General features: G+C 44.6%; 1 protein-coding gene across 1 annotated transcript in view; it reads right to left on the reverse strand.

The window, feature by feature from the left end:
* Window positions 1-24196, reverse strand: part of CFAP300 (cilia and flagella associated protein 300) — a 96337-nt gene that overhangs the window by 34518 nt on the left and 37623 nt on the right. Inside the window, exons 4-5 of the mRNA XM_077484396.1 lie at window positions 18635-18801; window positions 16440-16612 (exon numbers count right to left, since the gene is read on the reverse strand). Of these exons, the coding sequence (XP_077340522.1) occupies window positions 16440-16612; window positions 18635-18801 (340 nt within the window). The remainder of the gene's footprint in view (window positions 1-16439; window positions 16613-18634; window positions 18802-24196) is intronic.

Consider the following 24196-nt stretch of genomic DNA (forward strand, 5'->3'; position numbering starts at 1 on the left):
CTATTAGATGCTAGAGGGGAGAGGAGGGGATTTCTCCACCCTCCTAAAGATGGTTTACTGTTGGAAAGCTAAATATACCTGTGTCATGTTCAGAGGCGTAACTAGAAATCACAGGGCCCCATAGCAAAATGTTGTATGCCGCCCCCCCCCCCCCCAAAAAATGAACTTTACATATGGTATTATTATATTAACTGTTATACAGTGTTACATGTAACATACACCTACTGGAATAATTGTAAATGTAGTGCACAAACAGGCCAGCAGCAGGGACTCCACTGAGCTCAGCTTGCATGTTCATAGAATAGTGAGCACACAACTACTAATACATTACAAACCTGGACGTTGGCTGGGGGGCCCTTCATCAGGCACTCAGTCATGTGGCTCGGGTCACGGCCTTCACGGGTGGGAGGAGGAGAGAAGTCTGGCTGTGGGCAATGCACTACAGGCAGCGGGAGTCAGCCCCGGGACTGGCTGGCAATGAGCATAGGCTGCCATGGTTCTGCACCACAGAATGCCGCTGGAGGAGGAGATACAGACGCTCACTCTGGAGTGAACTCTGGCTGCTGCTGCGGCTGGAAGCAGAGAAGGAGAGGAGATGGGTGGACTTGTGCAGGCCAGCTCTGGGTAAGGCGGCCCTCGCGAAGCTCAGCCTCTGACTGACCCTGCCAATGACATCACTGGTTGCTAGACGCGAAGTGGGGCGGCCCTAGCAGCCAGTTTGGCAATGTTTATCAGGGTGGCTATGTGTCCTTATTTCATTCCGGGACACAGGACACAAATCTGAATTGAGGGACAATCCCAGGAAATCCGGGACACGTGGGCACACTACTGCAGGCCCCACTCAACTGCGGGCCCCATAGCACCCATGTGGGTCGCTATGGTGGTAGTTCTGACACTGATCATGTTATTGGAGGAGGTAAAGTTTACCCTGCCCTGTGTCATTATGCAAAGAGTGTATATATATCTTTGTGCCTGTGTTTCAATAAACAGTCTTAGCCCTTGTACACACGGTCAGAGATTCCGACGGAATGTTTCCTATTGGACCGTTTTGTCGGATATTCCGACTGTGTGTGGTCTCCATCGGACTGTTTCCGTCGGAATATCCGACGGACCAACTTTTCCAGCTTGCCGGTAAAATTTTCCGACAAAATGCTCCGATCGGACATACTCCGATCATGTGTAGCCTACTCTGAATTGTTTTTGATTTATACATTTGAAAATGATATTGATTGGTCTAAATTGGATCCGGTAATTTCATGAATGCAGCCACAGCATCTGGAATAAAACAATAAGCCCTTGTACACACGGTCGGACATTCCGATGGACAATGTCCGATAGGACTTTGTTGTCGGATAATCTGACAGTGTGTGGGCTCCATCGGACTGTTTCCGTCGGAGTATCCGACGGACCAAGTTTTCCAGCTGGGCTATAAAATTTTCCGACAAGATGCTCCGATCGGACTTTGTCCGATCATGTGTAGAGAATTCCGATCGGACAAAGTGCCACGCATGCTCAGATCAAATTCCTAGACCAAAGCTATTGGCTACTAGCCTGAATGTAGTCCCGTCGCAACGAAATAACGTCATCACGTTATGTACAATCAGATTTTCCGACAACTTATTCCGACCGTGTTTATGCAACATCACTTCCGGACCTCTTCCGGAATTAATCCATCGGAATTAGTCCGACGGATTTGGTTGTCGGAATCTCCTACCGTGTGTACAAGGGCTTATGCTTCTTACCAACCTATACCGATGCCTCAAGTGACTGGGTGGGCTAAGGAATCTTGGATCGTGCTGTTACCGGACAAGGGAAGCTTATATGGCGGAAATACTCCTTTTGAGTACGGGGGTTTGTTGCACAAGCGATTGCGGTGTTGGATTGCTCGGTTCTCAGTGTTAGAGCCAGCAGGGGACAGATGCAGAATCAGACTATATGATTAAAAAAAATGATGATTCTCAAACTTCTCTTTTAACGATAATTTCACATGTCAGCACCCCCCGCCTGTAACTGCAGGCATTAGCGTGCGCACCCAGTGAGTCCCCAATTGGACACGTTAAGCCCCGCCCACACCCTATCAACACCCTATCATCTAACATCCTTTGATCTGAAAATCAAAGGCACCAGGTGGAACATTGCTAGCCCAATTGCAGGTGTATTCAATCAGATGCAGCCACTGTTCAGGTATTTATGACAGCTGTGGGTGTTGACTGTCGGAATAGAATAGCTGACAGCAGAAGATTCGTACAGTGTGGATGAGGAAACAACGGGATTTAGCAATCTCACAGTGTGTATGGCCTGTGTTACCCAGTATTCGTCGAAAACCATTGTCCTCATTGAAGGCTTTACCCTCACCTTTTGTTCTGTCAACAGCAAAATAGCCTAACCTAGTCAGTAACCACATAATACATATAAATCTTTGTTGCAGTTTTTAATTAAACTAACTCTGGGAAACACACAGCCCTCATCTACATAATTTATTCAAGTCTGAAAAGCACTCATCCATAATCTACATACAGGACATTGTTCTTTAAGGTCTTGCGGCTCATGTAGCAATATGTGCAAATCTGAATTCTGCTGAGTCTAGAGCAGGGTGTGGAAGTGAGCAATAACAAGTTGAATGGAAGGTAAATGGCAGGTGCATCTGGCCTAGTTTCTCCTCCACTGTAAGAGCCAAAACAGTCTGTTTCTCACACCCACTGACTGCACATGTACGCTGCACTCCGTGAGAAGATGAACTGTGTAAATACAGAATCAGTGAACCAAACACCAACTGTCCAATGCCATACTAGGAGGATTCATTGTTAAAGCCAAAGTTCAGCCTTATACACACAGCCATCAGAAGGTGGTGCTCAGCGTGGATTCTCCACACCTCCCAAGTCCGGCCCAAAAACCAGGCCTGAAACAGGGTATTACGCTGAATGGTCTTGCACTGCACGGCTTGAAAACAATAAACTGTTAAAGTTCATGTAAACCCAAATCACTAAAATCTAAAAAAAAAGCTTTATTGTGTTAATGACAATTCTAAAGTCATTTTAACAATTTTTAAATCTTCATCTTTCATTAAAAAAATAACTATACAGTAAAACGTTGGATTGCGAGCATAATTTGTTCCAGAAACCAGCTTGTAATCCAAAGCACTTGTACATCAAAGCAAGTTTCCCCATAAGAAATAATGGAAACTCAAATGATTTGTTCCATAACCATTTATTCATGGGTCCTTCAGTTTATAGTCCATATAAAAAGATTATAGCAATGTGACCAGGTTGTGTAACCATAAAGTGTCCATCCACAAATGGAAGCCTTCACAAGGGGATTAGAAGCAAAATTCAGCAGGAGCTACAGAGTATAAAAAAAGAAGAGAGATGCCTCTAATGCCGCGTACACCCGGTCTGACTATTTGACAGAAAAGGTCAGACGGAATTATTTCATCGGATATTTCAATCATGTGTGGGCTTCATCTGACTTTTTCTTTCGAAAATTCTGAGGGACCTAGAAACAGAACATGTTTTAAACCTTTCTGACGGAATCAATTCCTATCGGGAAAACCGTTCGTCTGTATGCTATTCCGACGGACCAAATACAATGCAAGAGCAGCTATTGGGTATTTAACTTCCTTTTTCTAGTCCCGTTGTATGTGTTGTACGTCACCGGGTTATAAACGATCAGACTTTGGTGTGATCCTGTGTGCGCAAGTCCGTTTCAGCGGAACTCTGTCAGAAAAACCGTCAGAGTCGTGTGTAGGCGGCATAAGTGTAGAAATATGTTGCTAAATGTTGTACCTTCATTATATGTAACCATATTGTTATACTTAGAGACGCCTCTTTTTTATACTCGGTTGTGACATAACGCTACTTTTATATCAAGACATCGCTTGTATATTAAGTAAAAATGTATTAAAAAATGTTGCCTGTCTTGCAAAACGCCCTCAAACCAAGTTACTCTCAAACCAAGGTTTTACTGTATTTCAAGGTTATGTACCCCTTTTTTGCCTGCCATGTCCCCATTTGGGAAGTATGTTGAAAACCTTTCTCAGAGATCCCTGCGAAAGATTGGTATCACCATACTAAGATCTTGGCAGTAGGTCCAACCCACAATTATTTGGCAGCCACAAGAACTAATATAAAGGGCTGTGCTGTGCTGGCTACATGCTGTGGGGGTGTGCAACTGCTAATATTTGTCTAAGGGATTGGAGAATGGAGATACATTTACCTAATCCTCCGATCCTCCCTGCACAAGGCAGGTCCCTGTGGCTCCTGCTCCCCCGCGTGGTCTAGCTGTCTTGTGCGGTGGACTGTTCCTGGCAACATTAAGCCCATAGACTTGCTCTGGATGTGTAGACGTCAAGAAGAGTCCCCTGCATGGATCGTGGAGAGCACCATTTGCCGGTGGAATGGAGGATCAGTTGAGTATACAGCTTTCTCCTCTCCCCTGGACAAACAAGCAGTTAACCCGTACAGTGCAGGCACAGCCCCACTACATGGGAAAACGTATTTTTTGCCCGGAGTTGGGCTTTAATAAGTTAGTTACACAAAGGTTTTATCTATATTTTTACTTTCCTACTACTACCACTCATGAGCAACACTTTCCTGCTATTAACCATACCTTTACCTCTAACTCAACACTCAACCCCTATTGTAATCTGAACTGCATGTTTGCATACTCAACTCTACTGTGCTAAGATCCAGACTAACCTTGCTTTACTAGAAGATAGCGATAACAGTCTGCATCCCAGGCCGATCGCTCCCAGGTGAGCACTCAATTAACAATTAAATGTGAGCAGCTGGTATAAGCTGCAAGAGCCGGCAGCTTATCGCAATGTCTAGGCATCTAGACGTGGTGAAGACAACTTGTTGAGGTTTAAACCAAGCATCAGAATAGGGAAGAAAAGGGGAGGGGGGAAGAAAAAGGGTATTTAAGTGACTTTGGATGTGGCATGGTTGCTGGTGCCAGACGGGCTGGTCTGAGTATTTGAAAAACTGCTGATCTACTGGGATTTTCACGCACAACCATCTCTCGGGTTTACAGAGAATGGTCCAAAAAAGAGAAAATATCCATTGAGTGGCAGTTGCATGGATGAAAATGCCTTGTTGATGTCAGAGGTGAATGGGAAGACTGGTTCAAAATGATAGAACGGCAACAGTAACTCAAATAACCACCAGTTATAACCAAGGTATGCAAAATGCCATCTCGTTGCCTGGTCTGATGAGCCTCGATTTCAACTGCGACATTCAGATGTTAGGGTCAGAATTTGCCATAAACCACATAAAAGCATGGATCCATCCTTCCTCTAATAAACTGTTCAGGCTGGTGGGGGTGTAATGATGTGGAGGATATTTTCTTGGCACACTTTGGACCCCTTAGTACCAATTGAGCATAGTTTAAAAACCACGGCCTACCTGAGTATTGTTGCTGACCATGTCCATCACTTTATGACTACAGTGTACCCATCTTCTGATGGCTCCTTCCTGCAGGATAATGCACCATGTCACAAAGCTCAAATCATCTCACCACTGGTTTCTTAAACATGACAATGAGATTACTGTACTCTAATGGTCTCCACAGTCACCCTATCTCAATCAAATAGAGCACCTTTAGGATGTGGCAGGAGATTCACATCATGGATGTGCAGCAGACAAATCTGCAGCAATTGCGTTACGCTATCATGTCAATATGGACCAAAAGCTCTGAGGAATGTATCCAACACCTTGTTGAATCGATGCCATGAAGAGTCAGGCTGGGTTCATTCTTGCATGCAGAGGGGCTCACAGCAGGGGTCCGGTGCGTCCCTGTTCACTGTTTCAGGTCCTCTTTCGGTCCAAAATTTTGACTGAATTCAGACCTGAATTGGACCAGAAGACGCACAGGACACCTGTGCAATTCGCTCCACAGCCGTCCTGGAGCTGTGTGAAGCGGCTCCATTGAGAGCCAGTCACAGTCTCCTGACATGCAAACTGGATGCGGGGAAACCCAATAGTGTGAACCCAGCCTTAAGGCAGTTCTGATGGCAAAAGGAGGTCCAACCCAGTACTAGCAGGGTGTACCTAATAAAGTAAAATATGAGTGTACTTACTCTATTGTCAGGCCATGTGTTGAAACATTGCAACTTCACTGCTGCCTGGATGGGGTAGAATACCTGCTCTAACGTTGCATGCATCCCTCTTGCAGGATCGTTATTCTGCACACCGAAGGGTCTAATGCCTGCAGTGGCCAGGGAGTAGTATTTTAACACACAGGCCATCAGAAATAAGTTTATCGCCTCTTTCAAAGACTGGCTATTGTGTACAAAAGGTGATGACAGGGTCACTTAAATGTTTATTTTAACAAATACATAACTGGATTAAAGGGATTACAGTTAGGTTTCATAAGCAGTGGATACAGACTTCAAAAGGTTGTGAAAGTAAAGAAAAATGCAAGTGTACTGATAAATCAAACGCAAAAAAATGAATTTATTTAAACAAATGCCTCCAGTCAAAATCATGACGAAGAAGCTTATTATCGCTAATGTTCCATGCGCATCGAGCGGCCCAGGAGTTTACTCTCAGCTGATATGTTCTTGATTTGCCCACCACATCTATAAACACGGCATGGAGGTCTGGTGAAAGAGCAGTGCGGCCGGATTCCAACGCTCGGGCCATTTCAGGAGGCTTATGGGGCACAGATGCTGCACAAGTCTGGGAAAATTTCAAGCTGAATGGAAGCTATTATGTGTACGGCTGCCTATGAATGTGTACAAGGCAGGGTCCATATAATGGAGCACATACGAGCCTTGCACTACTTCCTTCCATTTCCTTTTTAAATAAAGTTTGCAGAACTTGTGATGAAAGTGAGCAGAAACCCCTGAACCGTTATTTTTCACTCCTATTTTCCAGCGTAAAAGTCACTTATGGGATCCTGCGTTTGAGATGAAAGGTTCACTTAGAGGGCATGTTTGCTATTTCAACTTTCACAAAGGTGTCCAGATATAGCAAGCTATAGATGTGTTTTCTTAACGTAATAATTGGCCGCATTAACCCACTCGCAATCACGGAGCACAAAAACGCTAAAAAAAATAAACATGAATTCTAGGCAATACCTAACCCAGGAATGACATTGGTGGCAGCACTTGAGATGTACAGGCCGTCGTGGAAGGAATTGTTTATCCAAAATTATAAGCAAAAAGTTTCAAGGTTGCCCGATTTACACAAAGACCCCTTTATATTTATTTTGTTCAGTTAGCTCTTTAATTAGCTAAATTGTCCTCATTAAAAATCTCTGTCCTCCCACTTCTTCCCATCTGTTTCCCGTTTCCCACTGCATTAGGTTATTAAAGAGTGATTGTGAAATAGCTTTGTTAAAACTGCACCCTCTACTAAAAAAAAAAAAAGAAAAAAAAGAAGAATCATGAGCCACAGAGAGCAAAGACCAAGCAGATCCATAGACACCATTAAATCCATTTAAAAAGAAAACACTTTTGCCAAGCAATCTATAATTGCTACACAAGCCATTTCATCATTTAAAATACATGTAAACCCAATTACAGAAAAATAGAATAAAAGCTTTAACATTTTTGGTAAGTGAGTAAATAGATACCCCAGCATATCAAACCTTAAAATGGCATGCGCCAATGACATGGTGATAAACTTCAGTACCCTATATTTTCCACCGGTAACACTTTAAAAGTCCCTTACAGGTCATCAGTTTACAGGTAACCGTGAATAACAGGCCTAGAATTCTTGATCTCACTCTGGAATGTGTGGCAATATGTAACATGTGTAGTGCAATTAACGTTTTTTTTTGGGGGGGGGGGGGGGGAGTATTTAAAGTGCTTGCATGTAATTTTTTATTTTATTTTTTCTTTGTTAAACTTTTTTGTTTTCCCACTGACAAAGAAATGATCAGTCTATAATTTTAATGGTAGGTATAAAATATCCAGAAAGACACATTTCAAAAAATCTATAAATTGATTTGCACTTTAACCACTTCAGATCCGCGCTATTGCCAAATGACGGCATTAGCGCGGACCTACATTTCCGGGACTACGTCTATTGACGTAGTCCTGGTTACGAGCGGCCTGCGCGCCCCCTGAGGGGCGCGCGCGGCGCGCTCTGTGATCGGCGAGTCCGTGAGACTCGCCTGATCACCGATCCGTGTAAGGGGTCGATCCCGACCCCTTATCACGTGATCAGCTGTCAGCCAATGACAGCTGATCATGTGATAGAACGGAGCCGGTAATCGGCTATTATTCCTCCTCGCGCTGACAGCGCGAGGAGAGAAAAAAAAAGCCGATCACCGGCGGCCGTGATCGGGACATCAGTCCCGATCACGGCCATCAATACAAGGGACCACCTGCCACCTGCCTGTGCCCACCTGCCTCCCGCAGTGCCATCCTGAAGTAAAAGAAAAGAAAAAGTAAGTGCCCCCCGTCAGTGCCCCCTGTCAGTGCCCATAGTGCCCACAGTGCCACCCACAGTGCCACCCACAGTGCCACCCCACAGTGCCACCCCACAGTGCCACCCACAGTGCCACCCAATCTGCCTCAAAGGTGCTGCACCCCAGTGCCGCCCATCAGTGCCCAGCAGTGCCGCCCATCAGTGCCCAGCAGTGCCGCCCATCAGTGCCCAGCAGTGCCACCTATCAGAGCCACCTATCAGTGCCCATCAGTCCCATCTATCTGTGGTACCTATCAGTGCCCATCCGTGCCACCCATCCGTGCCACTTATCCGTGCCACCCATCCGTGCCATCTTATCTGTGCCCATCTTTGCCCATCAGTGCCGCCTTATCTGTGCCCATCGGTGCCGCCTTATCTGTGCCTATTAGTGCCGCCTTAACTATGCCTATCAGTGCCCACCAGTGCAGCCTATCAGTGCCCACCAATGCAGCCCATCAGTGCCCACCAATGCAGCCCATCAGTGCCCACCAATGCAGCCTATCAGTGCCGCCTAATCAGCGCACTTCAATGAAGGAGAAAAATGACCCGTTTGCAAAATTTTATAACAAACTATTAAAACATGATTTTTTTTTTTTGCATCTTTTTTTGTTTGTTTAGCAAAAAATAAAACTCCGAGCTGTAACTAAAAAGAAAGCTCTATTTGTGGGAAAAAAATGATAAAAATTTCATTTGGGTACAGTGTTGTATGCCCGCGCAATTGTCACTCAAAGTGCATCAGCGCTGAAAGCTGAAAATTGGTCTGGGACTGAGGGGGGTTTAAGTGCCCAGTAAGCAAGTGGTTAAAGCGGGAGTAAACCCAGTTTCAAAAAAACACTTACATTCCTGGCATGCCGGAAATGCTATCTTTCACATTGGTTGTGCTCTCAACCAAACTTTCAAGCCATCCAATGGCTGGTTTCATAACTCATCACATGTGCAGCATTATGGCAGTTGAAGAATCATTAGAGGCCAAGATGGCAGCTTCCTTGACTGAAAACGATAGAAGGGTTTACTTCCACTTTAATGAGTGAAATAAGTATTTAAACCCCTATCGATCAGCAAGATTTCTGGCTCCCAGGTGTCTTCTATACAGGTAACGAGCTGTGATTAGGAACACTCTCTTAAAAAGGAGTGCTCCTAAGCTCAGCTTGCTACCGGTATAAATGAAACCTGTCCACAGAAGCAATCAATCAGCTGTCCAAGGATGTCGGGGACAAGATTGTAGACCTACACGCTGGAATGGGCTACAAGACCATCACCAAGCAGCTTGGTGAGAGGGTGACAACAGTTGGTGCGATTATTCACAAATGGAAAAAACACAAAATAACTGCCAATCTCCCTCGGTCTGGGGCTCCATATAAGATCTCACCTCGTGAAGTTTTAATGATCATGAGAACGGTGAGGAATCAACCCAGAAGTACATGGGAGCATCTTCTAAATGATCTCAAGGCAGCTGGGACTGCAGCAGGGGCGTACCTGGAGCATTTGGCACCCGGGGCGGATCCTATATCTGGCACCCCCCCCCCCCCATTACAATTTAAAAAATGCCCCACTGTGCCCCCTGCATCCTTCAATTTCTCTTTGTCACTACTGCGTACCCTCTCTCCACAACTGCACCTCTGGATCCCTTTACATTACACAGCACCCTGCAGCTCTGGGACCCTTTAGATTACATAGCACCCTGCCCTTCTGGACCCCTTTACATTACATAGCACCCTGAACCTCTGGACCCCTTTACATTACACAGCACCCTGCACGTTGGGACCCCTTTACATTACATAGCACCCTGCCCTCCTGGACCTCTTTACATTACATAGCACCCTGAACCTCTGGACCCCTTTACATTACACAGCACCCTGCATCTCTGGACCCCTTTACATTACACAACACCCTGCAGCTCTGGACCCCTTTACATTACACATCATCCTGTAGCTCTGGACCCCTTTACATTACACAGCACCCTGCACCTCTGGACCCCTTTGCATTACACAACACCCTGCCCCTCTGGACCCCTTTACATTACACAAGACCCTGTACCTCTGGACCCCTTTACATTACACAACACCCTGTCCCTCTGGACCCCTTTACATTACACAACACCCTGTCCCTCTGGACCCCTTTACATTACACAAGACCCTGCCCCTCTGGACCCCTTTACATTACACAAGACCCTGTACCTCTGGACCCCTTTACATTACACAACACCCTGCCCCTCTGGACCCCTTTACATTACACAAGACCCTGCATCTCTTGACCCCTTTACATTACACAGCCCCCTGCGCCTCTTGGCCCCTTTACATTACACAACACCCTGATCCTCTGGACCCCTTTACATTACACAGCACCCTGCAGCTCTGGACCCCCTGCATGTTACACAGACCCCCCCTTCAGTGCAGACCCCCCATTCAGTGTAGCCCCCCTCTTCAGTGTAGCCCCCATTCAGTGCAGCCCCCCGTTCAGTGCAGCCCCCCCGTTCAGTGCAGCCCCCCCGTTCAGTGCAGCCCCCCCCGTTCAGTGCAGCCCCCCCCCCGTTCAGTGCAGCCCCCCCCCCGTTCAGTGCAGCCCCCCCCCCGTTCAGTGCAGCCCCCCCCCGTTCAGTGCAGCCCCCCCCCGTTCAGTGCAGCCCCACCTCGTTCAGTGCAGCCCCCCCCGTTCAGTGCAGCCCCCCCCGTTCAGTGCAGCCCCCCCCGTTCAGTGCAGCCCCCCCCCCGTTCAGTGCAGCCCCCCCCCGTTCAGTGCAGCCCCCCCCGTTCAGTGCAGCCCCCCCCCATTCAGTGCAGCCCCCCCCCCGTTCAGTGCAGCCCCCCTCGTTCAGTGCAGCCCCCCCGTTCAGTGCAGCCCCCCCCGTTCAGTGCAGCCCCCCCCCTTTCAGTACCTCAGATCAGCGCGGCGGCACATGCTCAGCACTGGGTGGGGATCTGAGTCAGTAGATCCCCTCCCCCTGTTTACACATAAACAGAGAGGAGGGGGAGGCGGCTGCTCGGCTGTGCCTGCCTGTGTGACATCCGTGATCGCACAGACAGACAGCCCGCGGCCGTGAGAGGAGGGGATGGAAGGAGCACCGCTGTCACCCTGCACCCCCCGCACACCCCCTCCCCCTTGCATCACAACTCGATAGATAAGCTTGGCAAGCTCTCCTCTCCCTGCACCTGTCACTGTGCTATCCCGCAGCGCTGCCACCGCTATAATCGCGGAGGGGGGTGCCGGCCTGACACCCCCCAGTGTGTAGTACCCGGGGCGGCCCGCACCCCCCGCCCCCTACTTAGTACGCCTCTGGACTGCAGTCACCAACAAAACAATTGGTAACACACAACGCTGTGAAGGACTGAAATCCTGCAGTGCCCGCAAGGCCCCCCTGGTCAAGAAAGCATACGTACAGGCCTGTTTGAAGTTTTCTAATGAACATCTGAATGATTCAGATGAGAACTGGGTGAGAGTGTTGTAGTCAGATGAGACCAAAATCGAGCTCTTTGGCATCAACTCGCTATGTTTGGAGGAGGGGGAATGCTGCCCATGGCCCCAAGAACACCATCCCCACCATCACACATGGAGGTGGAAACATTATGCTTTGGGGGTGTTTTTCTGCTAAAGGGACATGACAACTTCACCCCAATGGGATGATGGATGGGGCTATGTACCGTCAAATCGTGGGTGAGAACCTCCTTCCCTCAGCCAGGGCATTGAAAATGGGTTGTGGATGGGTATTCCAGCATGACAATGACCCAAAACACACGGCCAAGGCAAAAAAGGAGTGGCTCATGAAGAACATTAAGGTCCTAGAGTGGCTTAGCCAGTCTTCAGGTCTTAATCGCATAGAAAATATGTGGAGAGCGCTGAAGGTTCAAGTTATCAAACGTCAGCCTGCAAACCTTAAGGACTTGGAGAGGATCTGCAAAGAAGAGTGGGACAAAATCCCTCCTGAGATGTGTGCAAACCTGGGTGCCAACTACAAGAAATGTCTGACCTCTGCGATTGCGACCACTGATGTCTCACCTTTCCACCAATGAATCTAATGGAGTACAGATCACATTGCAATAGATCCTTTCCTAGCCATACAGGCCGGGGACAGTGACACCAAGACCCAGAAGTGACACTTTTGGGTCAGTATCAGGAAAGGGAATCAACAAATGGACGTTTACCGATCTCGCTACCCTCTACCAGGTGGCACCTGCCATGTTGGTCCGGGGTCCACTGATGGGCACGTGGGGGCATGCAAGAGGGGAGGACTTGTAGTAACAGGGGTGTGCAGAAGTTGTCTGACAGCCGACAGTTTGTCAGAATTGTACAGTTTTACAAGGGTAAACCTGACAAACTGTTTCTACTGCAGTGGAAATAAAATGGCTAACATAACATGACCCACTTTTCAGCAAAATAAGTCAATCAGATACAATATATAACAATTCAAAACCCTTTTGTAATATAGTATTATCAGACTATAGCCACTGTAATCCAGGCCAAATCGCATATTACTTACTGTCTTACTGTTTACAACTTTAAAAAACTTGTTTCCAGGGGTTAGGCAGCCTCATCTTAAGTATTGTTTTCTGAGTCCACAGTGGAGTGTATTTCCGCCCTTACATTGAGCACTTCCTGTACTGTTAACCAAGCCTCCTTCTCAATCCAACGTTTCTATGGCAACCCTGCTTCCCTGTTCATAGCTTACTTGTTTATTTCATAGTATTTACTTGTGCCAATGTCTAATGTTCTCCTTTGTCAGTCCTATCAGCTTCAGCTGATCAGACTGCAGTAATGGCCAAGACTGCAGTCTCCTGGGATTGCAGTAGTGTGCCATAGAAAGTCCTGATAACAGATAGATAAGACATAGAGAGTGTGCCGTAAATCAGGGGAGATCTGGGCATGCTCAGTGACTTCATTCTAAAGAACAAAAAGGATTACAACAATACTAAGCAAGTAAGGAGATATCTACAAGCAGTGCTCATTGGGGATTTTTATGCTGATTTAAATGGGACAAAGTTGTGGGGGAGGGTTTACAACCACTTTAATTCAAATATAACCTGGTGATCCTGCCATAAAGGTCCTCCCTGTCCAGGAAAAAATTATAGGGTGGCAGTGCATGTACAAACTGGTCTGGCCAATCCAGTGAACAAGCAAAATAGGCCTAGTGCACAAGGCACAGCAAAGAACCCCTCAGGATATTTGCGGACAGACCAGTAGATATTTAAAATATATATATTTAGCTAGTCCTCCCTGTCCAGGCACTTCCTGTTTGAGGTGATAGCTGCCACCTATATTGTCACCCGTCACATGTGCCCCTGGTGAAAACTACAAGTGGCTGTGCCAACACACATTAGGCAGGAATGGTCCACCATTGTCACTGGAAGGCTAAGCCAGAGCAATGATGTGCAGCCATTGCTGGAGTGCATGCTTGTAGACAGGAATTGACTAAAGCAGGCTTTCAACGGAGACTACAAGTGGTAATTTTAACAAAAGCTATGCAGAAATGGCCCACTGTTGTCACCATCAAGAAAAACACTTCAAGAAACACCCACTAAACTAAAGGTCATTTACAGTTGTGCTCATAAGTTTAAATACCCTGGCAGAATTTATGATTTCTTGGCCATTTTTTATCAGTCAACTGTGTTTACTCTTTTTAAATCATCATCACAACAGAAACTACCCAAATGACCCTGATCAAAAGTTTACATACCCCAGTTCCTAATACCGTGTATTGCCCCCTTTAACATCAATGACAGCATGAAGTCTTTTGTAATATTTGTGGATGAGGCTCTTTATCTTCTCAGATGGTAAAGCTGCCCATTCCTTTTGGCAAAAAGCCTCCAGTTCCTGTAAACTCTTTAGCTGTCTTGCATGAACTGCACGTTTGAGATCTCCCCACAGTGGCTCAATGATATTGAGGTCAGGAGACTGAGATGGCCATTACAGAACCTTCACTTTGTTCTGCCGTTTCCAAAGACAGGTCAACTTGGCCATGTGTTTTGGATCATTGTCATGTTGGAATGTCCAAGTACGTCCCATGAGCAGCTTCCTGGCTGATGAATGCTAATTTTTTGATAACATACTACATTTATCTTGTCATCAATTGTGACCAGATCTCCTGTGCCTTTGTAGCTCACACATCCCCAAAACATCAGCTATCCACCTTCATGTTTCACAGTAGGAATGGTTTACCATTCATCATAGGCCTTGTTGACTCCTCTCCAAATGTATTGTTTATGGTTGTTGCCAAAAAGCTCAATTTTGGTCTCATCACTCCAAATGACTTTGTGCCAGAAGGTTTGAGGCTTGTCTATATGCTGTTTGGCGATTTGTAAGTAGGATACTTTGTGGCATTTGCGTAGTAATGGCTTTCTTCTGGCAACTCGACCATGCAGCCCATCTTTCTTCAAGTGCCTCCTTATTGTGCATCTTGAAACAGCCACACCACATTTTCAGAGAGTCCTGTACTTCACCTAAAGTTATTTGTGGGTTTTTCTTCGCATCCTGAACAATTTTCCTGGCAGTTGTGGCTGAAATTTTAGTTGGTCTACCTGACTGTGGTTTGGTTTCAACAGAACCCCTCATTTTCCATTTCTTTATTAGAGTTTGAACACTGCTGACTGGCATTCTGAATTCCTTGGATATCTTTTTATATCCCTTTCCTGTTTTATACACTTCAACTACCTTTTCCAGCAGATCCGTTGACAATTCTTTTGCTTTCCCCATGACTCAGAATCCAGAAATGTCAGTGCAGCACTGGATGAAAGATGCAAGGGTCTGTCAGGAGTCCAGAAACTCATTGACCTTTTATACACTCACAGGATGAGGATGAGGAATGTTACCTTTTATAGCCATTCAAACCCCTTTGTGTCAACCTGTGCGCATGTTATCAGGCCAAAATCACCAGGGTATGTAAACTTTTGATCAGGGTCATTTGGGTAGTTTCTGTTGTGATTAGGATTTAAAAAGAGTAAACACAGTTTATTAATCATAAATGGCTTCAGCCAAACACTAACCACAAGTGAAGTTTTTCTGTTATCATTCATAGTCTCTGAAAAATGGCCAAGAAATCATAAATTCTGCCAGGGTATGAAAACTTATGAGCACAACTGTAGCTAGGTTACATTTTAAAATGTAAAATCATTAATAAACAAATGAAGTCCAATTTCATAAAGTGCAAAAGAGTGAGAACATTTTCCCACTCTTTTGCACTTTATTAAATTGGACTTTTTTAATAATGATTTTATCAACAGTTATATGAATTTTGGCGATATTATTTCTGGCACATATTGGATTTATTGCTTTTATGCTATCAAATTTTGATTTAGTGCTACACTATATATGTATTTTTGTTGCTAATTTGGCATCACAAATTTGTGGCGGCAGCACTGTCCAAATATTAGTCCAACCCCAGTGCTGAATTGGTTTTGATTTATACATTTGAAAATGATATTGATTGGTCTAAATTGGATCTGGTAATTTCATGAATGCAGCCACAGCATCTGGAATAAAACAATAAGCCCTTGTACACACGGTCGGACAATCCGATGGACAATGTCCGATAGGACCGTGTTGTCGGATAATCCGACAGTGTGTGGGCTCCCATCTGACTGTTTCCGTCGGAGTATCCGATGGACCAAGTTTTCCAGCTGGGCTATAAAATTTTCCGACAACATGATCCGATCGGACTTTGTCTGATCATGTGTAGAGAATTCCGATCGGACAAAGTGCCACGCATGCTCAGATCAAATTCCTAGACCAAAGCTATTGGCTACTAGCCTGAACGTAGTCCCGTCCTAACGAAATAACGTCATCACGTTAAGTACGATCGGATTTTCTGACAACTTTGTCCGACTGTGTGTATGCAACAGTTTCGGACACAATCCGTCTGACAAAATCCGACGGATTTGGTTGTCATAATGTCCGACCGTGTGTACAAGGGCTAAGACGAAGCACACACACAAAAAAATAAAAATAAAAAGGCAGCCAATCAAATTAATTCAAGTTGGTGTCTATGGGTTATACAACTGAGAAAGTTTAGCAGTTCTGTAAAAGGCTTACCAGTCTTACCTTAGCAGCTCCTTGTACATCGATTTGGTTGTATCTATATACGGATTAATCACATCTTCATACTGACAGACTGCTCCACCAAGGCAAAGATGTTTGAAAAGCAGGAAAATAAACTGTGCTCTATCTGATGGGCTGAAAATGTCGAACTTGTCAGAGTCTTCTACAAGAAGGACCTAAGGTGAGAAAACACCCATAGCTTTAAAGTGGTTGTAAACCTCAGACATTACATTTGAACAAAGGATATCCTTCTATAGTGTATACTTGTCTCAATCCAGAGCACTTTGTTCTTCTGCTATCAACATCAATAATTTCTGATAATTTTTTCTGACACCAAGAGGAAAAATGGTGGCATAGGAGGGACCTCCTGCAGATTGACAGCTTCAGCTCAGTTTCTGTGTGTGTGTGTGTGTGTGTGTGTGTGTGTGTGTGTGTGTGTGTGTGTGTGTGTGTGTGTGTGTGTGTGTGTGGGGGGGGGGGGGGGGGGGGGGGTCCCTTCCTACCAATTAGAGTTCTCCTCAATGAGCTCTGCAGAGTGTAACTTCAGTTCTCCGCCCCCTTTTATAATCTCTCAGAAAAGCTTTAAAATTCAGCACTTTGAACTGATTTAGAGAAGAGAAGACTGCAGATATACAGGTACAACTTGTTAGTTTAATTTCTGTGTATCACTTGAGGTCAAATCACTTCACTAGGTATATGAAAGGGTTTACAACCACTTTACGTGAATCGACGTACCTGTACGTCAGTAGGAGGAAGTGGTTGTATCGAAATGAAACATGCAGCTGCAGGCTATACCCCAGTACCGTTTTTCAAAGTGGGCGGCTATCTGGTGATAACGGGCGTTCTGGCTCGGCAGCCGCTCGGACGCTATCCCAGGCGGCGGGAGGGGATGTCCCCCCTCGTTGGTTAGAGAACCAAATAATGTTTCCCGTCTTTTACAATGTGTGGGGGCACAGTGCCTCCCCCTCAGTGGAGGTGCGGCGTGAGGAATTCTGAAATTGGAATGCATCCGTGCCTCACTGACACTTCCTTGTGCTGCTCTATGGATAGGGAGGGAGTTAAGTGTCGGCAAAAGAGGCTTTGTGTGCCGCTTGTTTTATATCGATGGGATGAACTTTGGCCTGCAAATTAGGGCAGTTTAACCGCTTTAGGAGGAAGAGGAACTTCAGTCTGTTCACATAATTTGTAATAAAAACATCTTTGCCATTCTGAAGCTTCCCTCCAAACAAACACTTTGCGCATATATATATACACACACACACACACACACACACACACACACACTGTGATTCTTTACTTGCCAAATATGCTGCAGAACTCTCCCTGCACTGGGTCTGGCTGCAATCATTTTAACTGTGGGCAGCTGAAGCTACCCGGATTTACACAGACACACAGAGGCACACCTCCAGCTCTGCAGCTCTCAATGGCCCTCTTATGACTCATGGCAAACTCTCAGGAGAGTCAGAGAAAGAGAGATGTGCATGATGCCATAAGCCTAGGCTTTTTTCCCCCAGACACAATACAGAAGTGGGCTGTGTAAGGTATTTACTGGCAGAAAAAAAAATATTTTATTATCCAAAGTTAAAACCACAAAGGCAGAAGATTTAATAGATGGAAAGATGAAAGAATGACTGAAGTTCCACTTTAAAGACGAAGCCTTTTTCTGACACTTGTTGCTTACACGTTAAAATCTGTATTTTTTGCTAGAAAATTACAAAAACACACACACACACACACACACACTATATATATATATATATATATATATATACATATACATACACACACACACACACACACTATATATATATATATACATATACATACACACACACACAGATATATATGTATATGTGTGATATTTTATATATATATATATATATATATATATATATATATATATATATATATCAGAGACCCTAGAGAATAAAATGTCATTTTATTAGTGTCACACTGTATTAGCGCAGCAGTCTTTCAAAGGCAATTTTTATGCAGAAAATACACAAAAAAAACGAAACGTTGAAGTTAGCCCAATTTTTTTGTATAACGTGAAAGATGATGTTACGCTGAGAATCGTGATCTTTAGTCTAAGCAAAAGAAATTGTGATTCTCATTTTACCCAGAATCATGCAGCTCTAACAGATGTTAAACATTTTCCAACAGTTGGACTTTAAATAGGTATCTGATGCGGCACTTACTTTCCGAAGTTCATCTGAGATAATGAAGTCATCTACATATTCATCCAGACACTTGGAAATATATCCGCCTTCCTTGACAATATTTTCTGCGTGCAGACAGTCAAATATTGACATTGACAGCTGAGTACAAGGGACTTCTTTTACATCAACTTTTTTAACTTCGCAGCCTTGAAAAACAGACATACTTTTTATACAGCAACACATATTAAGCTGAAAATAACTGTTACATGTATTTAGGACATAGATTGGTCAATAAAAAAAAAAAAAAGTTAGTTTCTTTGGGAAGACTCGTGATTTTCTATGGATTTAAGCACCAACAAACAAAAAGCTAAACCAAACAACATTTATAAGAAAGTTACATTTCAGTCAAACTAACAACGACTAAATAACCCTGTAACAACCCTAAACAAGTATCAAATCCAGTCCCTATGTGATGCACAAGTCTTATAAAGTAAGAAAAAAAAAAATGCTACCCTTAGACTGAGCCAAATCCTCCTTTGTGTCTCACGTGCTACACGTCCCAGACACTGCAGCTCCCAGAGGGAGGGTTTCAGCAGCAGAGCCAGTGCTGTCAATCCAGAGGACAGTGGGCAGGACTAGGCGTGGCCAGGTGCTGATTGACAAGCTCCAGAGTAGTGAGTCAGCAGTATTAATGCTGATAGCCACACCCCCTGTAACTTTACCCATTGTAGAGCAAAAAGAAAAGCCTGCATGAGAGTGGCAACTCTGCACTGAATACAGGAGCAGTGCAGCATCAACGTCACCCCATAATAGAAAGGGAAATTAGATATTGGTCTTCACTGGCAGGCTCAACAGGTAATTGTGGGACTTTGCAGAGGGACTTATTCCCCTTACACACGGTCAGATTTTCTGTGTGATCGGATCATGTTGTCGGAAAATCCGACCGTGTGTGGGCTCCATCTGACTTTTTCCGTCAGATTTTCCGAGGCACAAAGTTTGAGAGCAGGATCTAAAATTTTCCGACAACAAAATCCGATCACATAAATTCCGATCGTGTGTATACAATTCCGACGGACAAAGTCCCACGCATGCATAGAATACACAGAGATGAAAGCTATTGGCTACTGGCCAGTTTATAATCCCGACGTACGTGTTTGACGTCACCTCGTTCAGAACAATCGGATTTTCTGACAACTTTGTGCGACCGTGTGTATGCAACAAACAAAGTTTTAGAGCTGGGCTATAAAATTTTCCGACAACATGATCCGATCGGACTTTGTCTGATCGTTTGTAGAGAATTCCGACCGGACAAAGTGCCACGAATGCTCAGATCAAATTCCTAGACCAAAGCTATTGACTACTAGCCTGAACGTAGTCCTGTCGTAACTAAATGACGTCATCACGTTACGAACGATTGGATTTTCCGTCAACTTTGTCCGACCGTGTGTATGCAACACCAGTTTCGGACAAAATCCGACAGATTTTGTTGTCGGAATGTCCCACCGTGTGTACAAGGGCTAAGAGAAAAGCTGAAGATTCTTCCAGGTATGTCAAATTCTTGATCCCCCTGCTTTCTCCCCTACCACTCCATTCCTCTGTGGGAATGGGCAAGGTGACAAAGTTACTTCAACCGCTTTAGCTCCAGAAGGACACTGCATTACTTTAACTGACAATTGCGCGGTCGTGTAAATACAATTTATGGCCTTTTTTTCTCACAAATAGAGCTTTCATTTGGTGGTATTTGATCACCTCTGCGTTTTTTTGGGGGTTTTTTTTGCGCTATAAAACAAAAAAAGAGCGACAATTTTGGGAAAAAAACAAAACATTTTTTACTTTCTGCTATAATACATATCCAATAAAAACATGTAAAATTTCTTTATTCATTTAGGCCAATATGTATTCTGATAAAAAATCCCATCAGTGTATATTGATTGGTTTGGGCAAAAGTTATAGCACGTACAAACTATGGGATATTTTTATGGAGTTTTAGTTCTTTTTTTTTGTTTACTAGTAATGGTGGCGATCAGCGACTTATAGCAGGACTGCGATATTGCGGCAGACAAATCAGACACTTAACTGCCACTTTTTTTGGGACCAGTGCTAAAAATATGCACTGTCACTGTACTAATGACACTGGCAGGGAAGGGGTTAACATCAGGGGCGATCAAAGGGTCTCATTGTAGTGGGGGAGGTGCTTTTACTACTGGAAGACATGGATCAGTTTCTGCTTTACAGTACTAACAGAATGGCAATCTACTATGTTTACATAGGCAGCCTGGCATTCTGTCAGTGTACCGAACGATCAGTGGGTGCCGGTGATCAGCTCCCGCTGTATAAAATCACAGCGGGAGCAAGTCGCCAGCAGCACGCAGTTACAACCGACACCAGCAATGCAGGATCATGTATATATACGTGATCCTACACAGCGCCGCCGCCTATAGCAGGTAAACTGCTATGGGACATCGGCAAGTGGTTAAGAGAAAAACTTGCTGAAGATTCCAGCTTTGTCGAACGCTTTCTCCCCTGTCACTCCATTCCTCTGTAGGAATGAGCAAAGTGACAAAGTCACTTTAAAGAGAAACTCCACTTTTGTTGAGAAAAAAACATTCCCCTCTGGGTGATCTATGTGCATTGCAGGGATTTTAACAAACTTTATTGCAGATTTGTACCTTTTGTTATTCTGAAGAAAAAGGTTGTTTGTTTCTCTGTGTCCATGTGCAAAATGATAATTATAAAACCGCTCACATACACATTCAATCAGCTGCTCCACATGCAGGGCTCTAAAGAGGAAAGCTGCAGGGTCTGCATCTCTTTAGACATGGTTTCCCTTTGGAAAATGACATTAACAGTGTAGACTTCTGGGAAAATCAGTGAGCCAATCACACAAGTAGGAAATTACATATCTGGGAAGTGCGTTCTGTACATCATCTGTAAAAATAATGCCTCCAGGCTGCCATATTGCATTTTACAGAAAATTACAGAGCTGCAGACTGAAAAGGAAAGATAATTTTTAATAACAGTCAATTACAATATGGCTTGAGTCACAATTGTATACGCTATATTATTTTTTTTTTTGTATTTGCAATTTTTTTTTCTTACGAAAGTGGAGTTACCCTTCAGGCTCGGTTCACCCCTAATGCCGACGCAGCTCACAGCAGGGGCCCTGTGTGTCCTGGTTGACCGTTTCTGGTCCAATTTCAGCCCAAATTTTGGGCTGGATTCGGACCAAAAGACGCACAGGGCTCCTGTGCGTCTTTTATAACAAGCCAGGGAACACTCAAGGGGAGCACACAGCGTGGTGATCAGTGGTGCGTCGTGTCACTCTGACACACCACAACTCCGATCTAGGTAAAGAGTCTGATGGAGACTCTTTACCACGTGATCAGCTATGTCCAATCACGGTGTAAACAGGAAAAGCCGCGTATTGGCTTTTCCTCACGTCTGTCAAAACGCGAGTAGAGGCGAGCCGATCGGTTGCTCCTCTGACAGGGGAAGTCTGCGCTGATTGTCAGCGCAGCCCCCCCGAGGATGCCTACCCAGGACCACCAGGGATGCCCACCACTTGTGACCACCAGGTGTGCCACCCATGGCCACCAGGGATGCCAATCAGTGCCCACAATTGATGCCAATCAGTTCCCATCACTAATGCCTGCCAGTGCCTCCTTATCAGTGATGTCCATCAGTGCCACCTATCAGTGTAGCCTTACAGTGCCATCTGAGTGACCATCAGTGCCACCAATCAATGCCCATCAGTGCTGCATATCAGTGCTAGCTCATCTGTGCCACCTCATCAGTGCCTATCAGTGCAGCCTCATCAGTGCCCATCAGAGAAGGAGAAAACGTACTTATTTACAAAGTTTTGTAACAGAAACAAAGAAAAACATTTTTTTTTTCAAAATGTTTGGTCTTTTTTTTTTTATTGTTTAGCAGAAAATAAAAATCCCAGAGGTGATCAAATACCACCAAAAGAAATCTATTTGTGGGAACAAAATTATAAAAATTTAGTTTGGGTACAGTGTAGCATGACCGCGCAATTGTTATTTAAAAATCAACAGCGCTGAAAGTTTTTTTTATCTTGTGCGGCAGCCCCCCTCAGCCCCCCCCAATACTTATCCGAGCCCCCTCTCTATGCAGCGATGTCCACGATGCCCTCGACCATCTAGGACTCTCCCTCCTGATTGGCTGAGACAGCAGCAGCGCAATTGGCTCCCACTGCTGTCAATCAGGAGAGAGAGGGGGGTGGGACGAATGGCAGCTCCATGTCTGAGTGGACACAGGGAGCTGCAACTTGGCTCAGGTGCACCCATAGCAAGCTGCTTGCTGTGGGGGCACGTGGCAGGAGGGAGGGGCCAGGAGCAGCGAAGAGGGACCCGAGAAGAGCAGGATTCGGGTTGCCCTGTGCAAAACTACCGCACAGAAGAGGGAAGTATGACATGTTCGTTCTTTTAAAAAAAAAAGCTGCTGGTACGGGAGGTATTGATAGCTTACAGAAAAAACTGTGAAGCTTTGACTAAACTAATAAATAAAAAATAAATAATGCTATAGGTGAAGGCCATTTATGTACCTCCCGAAGCCTGGCTAAAAAAAAACTCCCAGAGATGGTATCATCCCAACTTTTACACTATATAAATCCTGTATAATAATAATAATAATGAGACAAAACATATGAACATGTATTGGAGGGATATATTGAGTGTGTTTTTTATTTATTTTGCCCAGACTAAAGCTGGCCATACACCATACAATTTTCTTATTCAATTTCCTTTAGATTTACCTTCAACTGTGTAGTACAAGGGCCTGCCTGATTGCACACAAACTGAAAGTGTTCAGATTTGATCTCATATTATTATATGGTTTTGGTAAAGGAAATCTATAGAAGAAAATTGTATAATGTATGGCCAGCCTTACTCTTTAACCGCTTGCCAACCAGCCGCCATCATTATACTGCGGCAGGTTGGCTCGCACGAATTGCCCTAGGTGTACGTTGGCCGCTTTAACAGTAATACACCCGCGGCACAATTGCCGGAGCCGATGCACGTGGCCGGCGGCTGCGATGTCTGCCGGTCTCCTGCGATCATTCCTCAGAGAGCCAGAATGGGGATCTGTCAAAGTAAACAAACAGACCCCATTCTGACAGGGGAGTACAGTGTGATAGTCTGTTCCTATTGATCAGGAACAGCAATCTCTCTCTACTCTGAGTTAGTCCACTTAGAAACACCCCACTAGGGAACACTTAGTCTATTGATCGCACCCTAGTGTTAAACTCTTCCCTGGCAGTGTCATTTATAGACTTAAGCATAAACGGAAAATTTTGTTTAGTTTCGGTTCGTTGTCATTCGTAAAATACATAAAATACAGTTTTGTTCCGTTTATATATATATATATATATATATATATATATATATATATAAATAAATGTTTGTTATGTTACGTTTTTGGATAATTCTTTATTTCTGTAGCGTGTCGATATTCATTATACTGAATCTCAAATCATGCCGAATTCATTCATCATATGTGCTATAATTTTGTTCGTATTCATTAAAATTCGATATTTATGTATGTATAGACATTCGTGATAATGATTCATAGTTTGGAAAGTCG

The sequence above is a fragment of the Lithobates pipiens genome, unplaced genomic scaffold (assembly GCF_037356315.1).
Source record: "Lithobates pipiens isolate NorthernLeopardFrog02 unplaced genomic scaffold, aLitPip1_a1.2 Scaffold_16, whole genome shotgun sequence".
NCBI classification, from domain to species: Eukaryota; Metazoa; Chordata; class Amphibia; order Anura; family Ranidae; genus Lithobates; species Lithobates pipiens.